General features: G+C 37.4%; 1 protein-coding gene across 1 annotated transcript; it reads left to right on the top strand.

Annotated features, from left to right (window-relative positions):
- Nucleotides 1-3,645: 3,645 nt before the first annotated feature.
- Nucleotides 3,646-8,100, top strand: LOC145962214 (uncharacterized). The gene is made up of 7 exons (XM_083083184.1): nucleotides 3,646-3,889; nucleotides 4,986-5,779; nucleotides 5,878-6,222; nucleotides 6,325-6,423; nucleotides 6,517-6,636; nucleotides 6,691-7,168; nucleotides 8,033-8,100. Exons 1-7 carry the CDS (start codon nucleotides 3,646-3,648, stop codon nucleotides 8,098-8,100), a joined length of 2,148 nt encoding a protein of 715 aa, XP_082939310.1.
- The last annotated feature ends 4,421 nt before the right edge of the window (nucleotides 8,101-12,521 follow it).

Below are 12,521 nucleotides of genomic sequence, written 5' to 3'. Positions count from 1 at the left end.
TTTTCACGAAAATTGTTTTCCCGCATCCCGTAGGACCGCAGACGATCGACGTCCAAGGATGTTTCCAGCGCACGTCCATTACACAAAATAATCGATTTCATGTTTAGGAACAATCTCATAAATAAAAAAGTAAACGATGATATTTAACAATAATAACCTAAGTAAAAAATGCGCATGCTCCTCGAATATTATTTGCGGGAATGTAAGAAGAAAATAAGCTTATTCACTGGGGGCCCCATCCGCGCCGGCCGCGTGTTCGAGCTAGCGTTCTCTGTTACGCGTGCGAGCGGAAAGCACCGCCGATTAGCCGATACACGGTGCGCGACCACGAGTAAGTGTATTCGTGGGAGGGTAGGCTCGCATCAGCGACTTTCGCGAGCACCAACGCTAATGAGCTCATAATTGATTCTCCATATACGCTTATAGTAAAAATAAAATGCTTAAATTCCGGAAAATATATTTTAAATCGATGTATCGTCTAAATTACAAAATACCTGTACATACTCGTATTTTATGAATCAACCGCTAGCTGACTCAGACAAACACTATCCTCCGTGATATAATAATAATAATATCTAGAGATTCTTAAAAGCCTAAACACACGTTAAAAAAACTAGAGACATCCAATAAAATAATCTCATCTTAAGATAACCGTCAATGGTTTTCACTTTAAAATAGACCCGCTATATTTGCAATAGCGATTAAGAAAAAAATTCTCTTTCTAAATAATTTAGGAAGATATAGAAAATATTCTCACCTTGAATCCACTCTAGCGAAACCCTTATCCTAAATCGACCTATTTTTTTCTCATGCTGAAACAGCATATATACCGTATCGACTAAGAAATCTGATAAGATTTCACATTTTTTAAATTAAACATTCGGATATACCCCCGCACGTAATATCTATAAATTTATCATTTACATTTACAAGTCACTTTCTAATTAATTTAAAAGGTTAAGAAAAATATTTTCATGAAAAAATCTTCCCTAATAAAACATCCTTAAATATTTTTCCCGTGGTGAATCACCGAGATATAGTTTGGAGAAAATTTTTAGAAGTTTCTAGAAACGTTTACAGAAGTTTCTCGGTAATTTTTTTTTGATTATTGTAAAATATTTTGTTTGAACACGCATTTATGCTCACTTTTGGGCATATTATTTTCCCCCCACTCTATTTTAGATTTTTTTTTTAGGGGGGAGAAGCAGTAATATAAGCGCGAGGACAAACCGCGTATTCATTCGAATTCCGTCGTTAACAGAAGTTAAGCCTCGAGCGAAGAAGAAAATTCTACGTAAATACGCTATCGTTGTTGTGACTACTTTTTACATAGTGCACTCGAAAGTTAATAGTAGTGGCTGGAACGACGGAAATAGCCGGTTTTGTGAAATCCGCGCACGTTTGCCATATTAAGGAGCCGGGAAATGGAGACAATAAAATCGGTAACGGTAAGAAACCGACATTTGTTGCTATCAACAGCATATGGACTTAATTCATCCTTCACTAAGAAGATACAAGTGGGATTGCAATCGACGAAGGAAGACTGCTTCGTTCCAATTGTTAAATTAACGAGCAATAATGCCGATGGCATTTGTCTCGACTCCGACACGTGGCAGCAATTTCAAGTCTGCATGGATCATATGAGGCAGTATTTGAACGAGGATCAAAAAAGAACGGGGGGATTAAATCCGATTATTATTAACAATATCACCATCAACTTTACCAGCGCTTATGGCGCGAGGGCTATTCTAGTGGCATACAAGGAAACCACCGAATATTCCGCGACTAATGGCGAGAAGGAAGAACAACCTCCGTTGAAGAAACGAAAAACTTATAACACCGCTATCGTGATGCAGAAAGTTACTTTCCTCGGCTTGGAAAATATTATAAAATGCGTAGATATGCATTTGTTGCAATTAATTAATATCGTTGATATTGTCAATACATGTGCTAACTATATAATAAACGAAATAAAATTAAAACTTCTGTCATCGTACATAGATTGTGAAATTATAAAACTCACAATTAAAGGAAATTATGAAGAAATCGAAGAAAGTGTCCGAACTCAAATTAATAATTTAACTAATTAATTATTTTACTTACGGGTAATTATTTTACTTACTTTATTTATTTTTACTTTCGATGAAAAAATACAAAAAATCGCGATTATAAAGTTAAATATTTAATTACTAATTAATCACAGGAAACAATAATCCCGCGAGAACAGCGATGGTGCGACCTTCGCGTAGACGCCGCGCTGAGGAAGAACCCGAGGTCCTTCACGTAAGTTTGCACGTAATAAAAACGCGTGCTAATTTTTCTCGGATAGATTGTTCGGTAGTAATAAAAATAATAATTAATACTAATAAAAAATATTCTACATTTCAGGAAGACCGCGATTACTCGAGGAAAATCCGGCGATTCCCGTCGTCGTTCTTGACGATGACGACGACGACGACGGCGAGGAAAACATGGACGATGACGCTGCCGACATCACATACGCAGTCAGCAGCCCCGATAGCGAAGTATTCTCGCCAGGTAAGATGATGATGTAAAATATATACTAAAACGAAAATCCGAATATAAAAGTATTTTTAAAACTTTTTTTAAATTTTGTTTCTATAATATTAAATATTTAAATCTTAAAATATTATTAGAATTTCTGCGAGAGATGGAGGAGCGCGAGAGAGTGGAGATTAATGAAGAAGAGCCAGAGGAGAGCGGGGAAGAAGAAGAAGAAGTGCAGGAAGAGGAAGAAGTGAAGAAGTAGTGGAAGAAGAAAAAGAAGAGACAGAGAGAGAGGAAGAAGAGAGGGATGAAAAAAAAGAGGAAAATGTATACGCTCCCTCCAGAGAAGGTAACATTATTAATTTATTTTTCGGTATATTTTTATGCTCGAATTTAATCTAACAAATTCTTAATTTTTTTTTAGAAACTCATCGCTGGGGGATTAGCTATTCCCCAGAATATTAGTAACGGAATAAAAAACAACGAATATTGCTAAAAAGGTGAGTTATTTCGTTGTATTATAACATTCAAAGTACGGATTACATTCGAGTATAAAAATATTAAAATAATAAAAATAATAAAAATAGTATTTTATAATTTATACGGCTTTTTATTTTTAACAGTGCAATACGGAGGTGGTGTTGACGGCGAACAAAATTCAACGCTCTCCCGCAGCAATGAGGAAAAAGAAAAAGCGGAGGAGGAGGAGACTGAGGGGGAGGTAGCTGAGTTACCCCGCTCGGAAAATATTTCATCCGAGACTGAGGAGGGTGAAGAGGACGTGGAGGAGGAGGAGCATGAGTACCAGCAGCAACAACAACAACAACAACAACAATAACAACAGCAACAACTTCAGCAACAGGTCGGAAATAATAATTTTAACTTTGTAAATTTAATATCGGAAAATGCGCGACAATTTGGAAGATTCCGGGTAATCGGTAGAGAAGCGAGTTTCGCGATACGACCGTTGACTGAAGGCGTCGATATATATCACTCGTTAGAAAACGCGTTTCGCGAAATTCACGCGTATGCGTTAAATTCTCATGCGAACCGTTTACGTAGGAATATCGTTTGATTCGCCGAATTTATCGCATGGTTCTGCGGGTATATATTTTCGTCCGGCGCGTGATTTGAGTTATGAAGCTAGATATTTGGAGACTCGTGAGTTCGTTAGCACAGAGCGCCGGTGGTCTCGATATCGCTGACCAATTTATCATACGGGTTTATAATATCTCGATGCCTTCAGGTCGCGGTCGCGTCGCATTAACACGCGTTGTCGCGAAACGTTCGATAGTCGAAATTAATCATTCGGATAACCTGTGCTTCCCTGGCGCCCTCGTAGTAGCTCAAACTTATAGCGAACGTGGTAATATCCGTACAGGTGAGCTGTATGAGAAATAGAACGCGATAAGATATCTGCATTCTTCGTTACAACGCTAATGTGCATTGCAATTAACGAGAAATGCCGGTGTCGTAATACCGGAAGAGAGTTGTGGAATTCGTGAAATCGAACGTTTCCAACGTTATTTCGCCGCCGACAATATCGCGATTGTTGTGTATAATTTTAATACTTTCGGTCGCGGCGAAAAACCGTTGTATGACAGAACCGAAATACTCACTTCTCTCGGACGCGAGTCCTCGCGACGATTAAATATCGCGTATTGCGAGGATTCGCAACATTATAATACTATTTTAAATTTAAAAGCCGCCGCTGGTACTCGCGATTATTGTGTAGCGTGTAATGTAGGCTTTCGAAATGATGGGCCTAATAGTCACCAGTGTTTAAATAAATGCCCGCGATGTTTATCCGTACCGCCGTGCGATTCCACTTACGCCGAAATAAAATGCGACGCGTGCAATCGGTTATTTTACGGTGCAGGGTGTTTCGAGCCATCGTAGCAAGAAATCGTACGACGGTAGAACATGCGCTAATGTTTGTAGCATCGTGCGATTTTGCGACAGTTGCAGTCGTATCGTTAAATCGAATTTAAAACACGAATGCGGCGTTTCTTACTGCAAATTATGCCGTTCACAACAATCGCGCAATCATATGTGTTATATGCAACCTCTTCGTCAACGTGACGATATTTCCTCTGCCGGGCCATTTTCGTCAACGATGGTACGGGATGAGGTAGATATATCTAGCACGAGAGAAGAAGAAGCACGGAACATATGAGAAAACGCGGAAAAGAACGAACGTGCATATGAACACGGAAAGGGACGTTTGGCTTTCGTATTTTACAATTTCGAAACGCGACAGGACGAGACGGTCGAAGGAACGGGAAATATAAAAAAACATATTCCGACGCTATGCATCGCGCAACAGATTTGCGAAGCATGCGCGGGGGAAAATAACATGTCTGTGTGGTGTCGTTGGTGCGGAGTGCGAGAGTTCATATTTCAACGCGATCCGGTTAAACAGTTTGTAGATTTCGTTACGCGTCCGGTAAAATATTTTAAACACATAATTTGTATAGCGCATAATGCGAAAGCGTTCGACACGCAATTTATCTTGAAATATATCGTGGAAAATTGTAAGAACATTGAACCGAAAGTAATTTTAAACGGCACAAAAATTATTCTTTTAACCGCGGGACATACAAAATTCATCGATAGTGTTAATTATATGCCGATGCGCTTATCCGAATTACCTAAGGCTTTCGGACTAAAGGATACTGAGGATAAGAGCATTTTTCCGCATTTATTTAATACTATCGAAAATCAAACGTACGTCGGACTGTTACCCGATATACAATATTATTCTCCGGATAGCATGAAATCGCAAGAGCGCGAACGCTTTCTCACATGGCATACCGAAATGAGGGGAAAAAATACCGTGTTCGACTTCCAACGCGAGATAGTGCGCTATTGTCGTAACGATGTTGATATTCTTCGACGAGCGTGCGTAGCGTTTAGAAAAATTTTCCTAGATCGCGGAAATGTATGTCCGTTCGAGGAATGTACAACTATTGCTTCGACCTGCATGACGGTTTTCCGGAAAAACTTTTTGCAAGCCGATACGATAGGCATTATTCCTATGGGGGGATACAGATGCGCGAGCAATCATTCGCGTAAAGCCTTACAATGGCTGATATGGATGGAGCGCGAACTCGACCGTCGTATAAATCACGCGGGGCGTGCACGGGAATATCGCACGATCGAGGGTACGCTCGTCGATGGTTATTTCGAAACGTCTGTTGCGGGAAGGACGCAGCATCACGTGTTGCAATTTCACGGTTGCTTTTGGCACGGATATCCTTCTGGTTTCCCTGTAAATCGCGATAAAGCGCTTTCGTCGGGGAGGATCGCGGAGATACATTAAATTCGCGATATGAACGAACTCTCGTTGTTTCATGGCGCCTTCGTCAGCGGGGATACATAGTGTCGGAAAAGTGGGAGTGCGCCTTCGACCAAGAAATGCGCGACAATCGCGTAATGTATGATTTTCTCGCGAGACATCCGATGGTAGAAACACCACCGCTCGATCCTCGCGACGCGTTTTTCGGTGGGCGTACGGGAAATATCGCAACTCAATACGAAGGTACGGAGAAAATACGCTACGTCGACGTATGCTCTTTATACCCGTTTGTATTGAAGACGGGCGCTTTTCCGATCGGTCATCCGGAAATTTACGTCGGCGATGAATGTAGCGCGTTAGTCGGAAGGTCACCGAATTATAATTTCGACTCGCTCGAAGGCCTCATACGTTGTAGAGTACTCCCTCCTCGTGATTTATTTCGCCCCGTACTTCCGCATCGCGTACGAGGAAAATTACTCTTCGCGTTATGTCGTAGTTGCTGCGAAACATTTTCTCAGACACCGTGCACTCATAATGATAGCGAGCGTGAATTCGAGGGTACCTGGGTAACCTGCGAATTACGCAAGCCCGTCGAGAAAGGTTATCTCGTAACGTCGGTAAGCGAAATTTGGCAATATAAAGTTAGCCAATACGATCGTACGTCGCGGCAGGGTGGATTGTTCGCCGAATATATTAATACGTTTTTATAGCTTAAAAAGGAAGCCAGTGGTTGGCCGAGCGAATGCGGGGAAAACGACGATGAGGCAAAAGAGCGATACTTGAGGGAATATGAAAAAATCGAGGGTATCGCTCTTGATAAGCGAAACATCGTGCGGAATCCCGATTTACGCTAGGTCGCGAAACTGTGCTTAAATTCATTCTAGGAAAAATTCGGCCAACGATCCAATTTGCCGAATACCGAAATCGTAAAAACACAACAACGTTTCGCGACATTATTAACGAGCGTCGAATACGATATAACCGATATATTACCCGTGAATGACGAGGTGAGGTATGTTTCGTGGCGACTGCGACAAGAGGCTCTCGTTCCCTCGCCGATAACAAACGTTGTAATAGCTGCGTATACGACTGCACTAGCGCGTTTAAAATTGTACGAGTACCTAGAACGTTTAGATCGTCGTGTATTATATTACGATACGGATTCGTGTATTTTTATAAGCACCGGTGATTCGAACGAATACGTGCCGCCTACGGGAAATTTTCTAGGCGACATGACGGACGAACTCGAAAGCTACGGCCGTGGTAGCTATATCGAGGCGTTCGTGTCCGGGGGCCCGAAATTTTACGCCTACATCGTGCGAACACCGGAGGGTAATACTCACGAAACTTGTAAAGTTAAGGGTATTACTCTCAATTACGAGAACTCGCGGCGAATTAATTTTAATACTATAAAAAATCTACTATTAGCGAGAGAAAAAGACGCGCAAGAAAACGAAGAAGAAAATAGCGAAACTTCGATAAATCTACGCTTTAATGAGATTCGACGTACGGCGTTTCATGAAATTATTACGCGAAGTGAAACAAAAATATGTGCGCCGGTATTAATAAAGCGTAGATGTATCAATAGCAGATATTCGCTACCATACGGATATGCGGCGGTATAACAATATTCTTATTTCTTGGGTGACTTTTTCTTTTTTAAATAAAATTCGCGCATTTTCCGATTTTATTTTAAAAAATAGAATTCTAAATATTGTAAGTAGCATAAGAAAAATGTTAAATTTATAACAATATAAATATAATTCTTCTTTGTATATATTTCTGTATATTAATAATAAGCAAAAATTTTATTAAAAAATGGCTGGTTTTGAAAAATATTAATAAATGTGAAAATTTTTTATCTTAATTCGTGTTTAATACTTTTAGCTTTTCCCTTCTTCCTTTTTAATAACACCTCACCTCGCGTTCGATCATCTGCATGTTCATCTTTTTACCTCTGTAGTGCAATGTAGTCTAATTATAATTATTGTCTCGTGCCGAGACTTTGTCTTTTCTGATAAAGCGCGTCATGAACCGTTCGAGCGGAGGGGCTTGTTTCGATATTCCATAGCGGGCCCCGAGACGGAGTGGGGAGGTAAGGATTGTTTCCTCGAGACATATACCGGCTACCCCCGAAAGTCGGTAGGTGAGGGGTTCGTTCTACCAAGACGTAGCAAGAGCGACTAAGGGCTAGGTAACGGGAATTTGACTCGGAACCTTATACAGGTGGGCCAGAGCTGGAGTGGGAGGAGGATTGCTTCTTCGAGTCTAGTACCGTGGAGGTAGGGAAATAAAAATTTGATAAATCGGCGACACAGCCGGCGTCGACCAATCGCAGCTCTGGGCCACTATGGTGCAAGCCAATCAAACTCTGGGCCACTATGGTGCAAGCCAATCAAAATCGAGACTTCGGGAGGCGGGGTATTGTTTCCACCAATCAGAACGCCTCCCTCCACTTCAGCCGGTCACGCCCACGGCGCCAGGGGCCGAGTGGTGGGGGTTTGTTTTGACGCACCATAGTGGCCCATATCTACTCCCAATACTTTACATTTATTTATATTAATGTGACTAAGTGTAATGTAGAAGTAATATATAATTAATTAAAAATTACATGAAAAAGTAGTTACAATAACTCGTAAGAAATGTTGAGGACATTAACATAATAGTAATTATTTTAACTTAAATTATTTGTAATAGAAACATTTGATTTTAGTAAATTTGATTATTTTTGTCTGTTAAAGTTCAAGATTATTTGAAGAGTCACTTTAACTTTTCTTAGAATGTTAAACTGACTTTGAGACATGTTGATTGTTTAAAATGATTATGTTCAAAATGCTCAAAATAATATTCCATTTCTAAGAGACATATACAAAGTATTAAGTTATAAAGGAGACATAAATGTAACACATGAAAACGTTATAAAAATAATAACATATGGGTTGCATGTTAATTTTACATTGAAGTATTAATCAAAATGTGGTAACACAAGAAAATTTTAACATATGGACGCACAATTTTTTACTGTGTAACATCGCGTACCTTTACGTCATCTTATCTCCTTCTTCACTGAAGCCTACCACGCATATGAGTTACCTGCATTCAGCACAGATAACGTGACATATTCCTGTAGCTAGGTAACTAAGTCAAGTTCATCCCGGAGACGAGATAATACAGTAGACACACGGAAGTCTTATTTCGTCACAGTCACAATCGTGCTAAAAAGTTATGTAATATTTCCGCTACATTTATTGGGAGTTAATGATATTTATTGTTTTTAATTAGAATTTTTTGTTGGTATAATTTTATTAATAAAAAATTCTGGTAAATATATTCACTTTTATATATGCTCCCCACCACTAATGATTTTGATTTTGACATATGTTGTCAAGGTCATGTCCCTAAGTAATATGTACAATAAAATGCGTTTTAATTTCTTAGGGTTTTAACTATACTAGAGATAGGATTTTAATTGTCCTGCAATGATACTCGATGCGTTTTGTATTATAAGGATGCTTCACGCATGATTACCAGTTTTCTTATCGCTCTGCAAATCTGAGATATTTAAATCGTACTATTAATTGTGCAAATGAGAGAAAGTTATTTTTTAATACGTAGATTAATATATTTTGTTAATATTATAAAAACAAGTTGAATGCTGGATCCTTCCTTACACTGTAACTCCTACCTATTAAATTACTTATTAAATACCTAATAAATACATATTAAATTACATTTTAATATTTATCTATTTATTTTAACTTCTCTTAAGTTTTTTATTATATTAATTATATATTTTTTATTATATTATGTTAATAATGTATATCAATATATGTACATTAGTATTGCATTAATTACATTTGCTAATACATATAAATTAATACATGTATATTAATGTGCAATATACATATATGTGATTTAATAGCGGATAATAATATAGTATAGATTACAATTTTAATATAATATAGAATCATTATGAACGTTGTATACAATAAAATATTATATGTGTAATTAATATTATAAAATACTGTACATATATTTAATATTTAAATATACTTGTATATAAATATTAACAAATTAGTGCGTTATATTAATATATGTTATTAATATTTTAAATCCTATAAAAATTATTTTTTAGGAACATGTTTTATTAATGTACTATTAATGTTTAATTTAATAATAAATTATATGGCACAATTCTTAGAGCATGCTATCTCTTTAATATTTCTATTCCACATTATGAATAAAAAACCTATCAATTTAAATTTAAAAATCTGTTTCGTTATAAGAAAGACACGATTATTGATTTGATCGATTTGAGGGATTTCCTGTTGTTTTATTCATAAATCCACCAAATAAATTTGAAAGAGCTCGTGAACAAAAATCTAATAAATAATAATTATTTATTATATTCTCTTATATACGATACTGTAATACTTTAATTCGGGATCCAGTAATCAGTGAGCACAAGGGCTTCAGTCTTTCTAGCTGAAAAATGTCCGCTCGTGAGCTCGTCGTATGAGCTGTGTCTGCATTCTCTTCGGTACTACAAGTTGGACATCACCGCCGGATTCTCTATAAACTAGATCACCTCGTATTATGTAATCTTTCGTTTTGTTCTGCATTATTAGATCTCGGAGCTTTCTCACGCTGTCGTCCTCCTCTTGAGCCTTTCGCAAACAAGCCGTCAAACCAGCTTCCGACTCATCGATCACAAAGCAGACCGGAAGTGGATTCCGACTGAGTGTGTCGACGTGTATCATTCTTTTTCCTGGCCGATGCTCTATACGATAATTAAACTCCTCCAAAAGTAACGCCCATCGAGCAACACGCACGCAAAGATCTTTCTTATTCATAGTGAGAGCGAACGCGCGATAATCAGTAACAATCGTAAAAGCGATACCTAATAAGTAAACGCGAAATTTCTTCAACGCCTTTATTATTGCTAAGACTTCCAGTTCGTAACTAGCATATTTCGACTCCGCAGGAGTAGTTTTACCGTTAGAGTAATAAACGGGGTGAAAGTTCTGATCTTCACTACTTCGTTGCAGTAAAATCGCACCGTACCCTAGCGCAGAAGCATCTGTGTGTAACTCCGTCTCCGCTCCACTTCGATACAAATATAACACCGGTTTTTCATTCATTATATTTTTAAGCCGCACGAGCCGCATTTTTCTCAGCCTCTCCAAAAATAAAATTTAGTGTTTGCTCGCAGCAGATTCGTCAAGGGTCGCGCAATAATAGAATACCCAGGGATAAATTTACGAAAGTACCCACTTAACCCAAGAAAACTCTGTACCTGCTTGGCATTCGTAGGATTCGGAAATCGCCGAACCGCTTCTGTTTTACGATCTGAAGGGCGGACGCAACCATTGCTAATTACGTGGCCCAAAAACTCGACTGTAGTTTGCATGAAGCAACATTTTTTCCAATTAATTATAAGACCCGCTTCACTAGCTGTCGCTAAAACTTTTTTAAGATTCTTTATGCCGCTCTCGATGTCGTCAGACGGAATAATTAAGTCATCCATATAAGCTAAAACTATTTTTTCTCGTATAAGATCTCTAAATATCGTGTTAACGAATCGCTGAAATACTGCCGGCGAATTGCAAAGACCGAAAGGAACTCGCAAGAATTCGTAATGACCGTCCGGTACAATAAACGCAGTATATTTTTGACTCGATTTGTCCATCCGCACATGGAAAAATCCATTTTTGAGGTCGAGTGTACTAAAGACACGAGCGTCCTGCAATAAATCTAACTGGTCCTCGATCAACGGCAACGGATATCTATCTTTAACAATTTTCTTATTCACCATCCGATAATCAACGCATAATCTATAAGAGTCATCTTTCTTTCGAACGAGTACCACTGGACTAGCATAGTCAGAGGTAGATGGCTGAACAATTCCATCCGTTATCCATTGATCAATCTGCGTGTTAAATAGTTTTATGACTTACTATTTATAATCTGCAATATAAAATCCATAATATATTAATGCTATTTCATATATTGTACAAGTATTTATTTGGATCATATATAATAATGTATTTTCATATATTATACAAAGTATTGAACTTATTTTGAAAATCATTTTTAATTTTGTCGAGAATCTAATACATAAATGCAAGATTGAATTTGTGACAAATATTTCAAATTACAAATCCCTATCAATTGCTCTAATGTACTTGGCTAATTAATGATTGATTTCATATTTAGTTTTGATTTTTTTTTTAGGAAAAATATATATTTTTTGAGAGAAAATTTTTATTATAAATTATTTTTAGGGATATTTTTTTATAAACGTTTTGTTGCATACAAGGTGAAATATTTTTTATGTACTTGGCGTATTTTTTTTTACCTTTGTAAGGCTTTTTTGGAGGGATAACTATTATCCGCATTTCGCTTTCTCTTACTAGTTCGAAAAATTTAAATTTATATTTCATTTAGAGCTTTACTAATTTCTTAAAATTCATATCACTTTATTCGATTGCCGACAAGTTTTTTACGAATACGCGAAACCTGCATAGAAATCGACATATTGATTTAAAATGTTTACAAATTTATAAACCCTTTTTTCTTCGGGGTAACTAAATTTTTGATTCTGAGAAGAGAATGTAATTTTCATAATCTATAATTATTATTATTTATTTCAATTATGTTTAAAATTATTATTATAAATAAAATATTCAGGATATATATATTATATATACATATA

This window comes from Camponotus vicinus, unplaced genomic scaffold, assembly GCF_025532165.1.
Source record: "Camponotus vicinus isolate PSW18456_S1 unplaced genomic scaffold, iyCamVici1.0 SCAF_11, whole genome shotgun sequence".
NCBI lineage: Eukaryota > Metazoa > Arthropoda > Insecta > Hymenoptera > Formicidae > Camponotus > Camponotus vicinus.
This window is presented reverse-complemented; position numbering and strand designations above follow the sequence as displayed.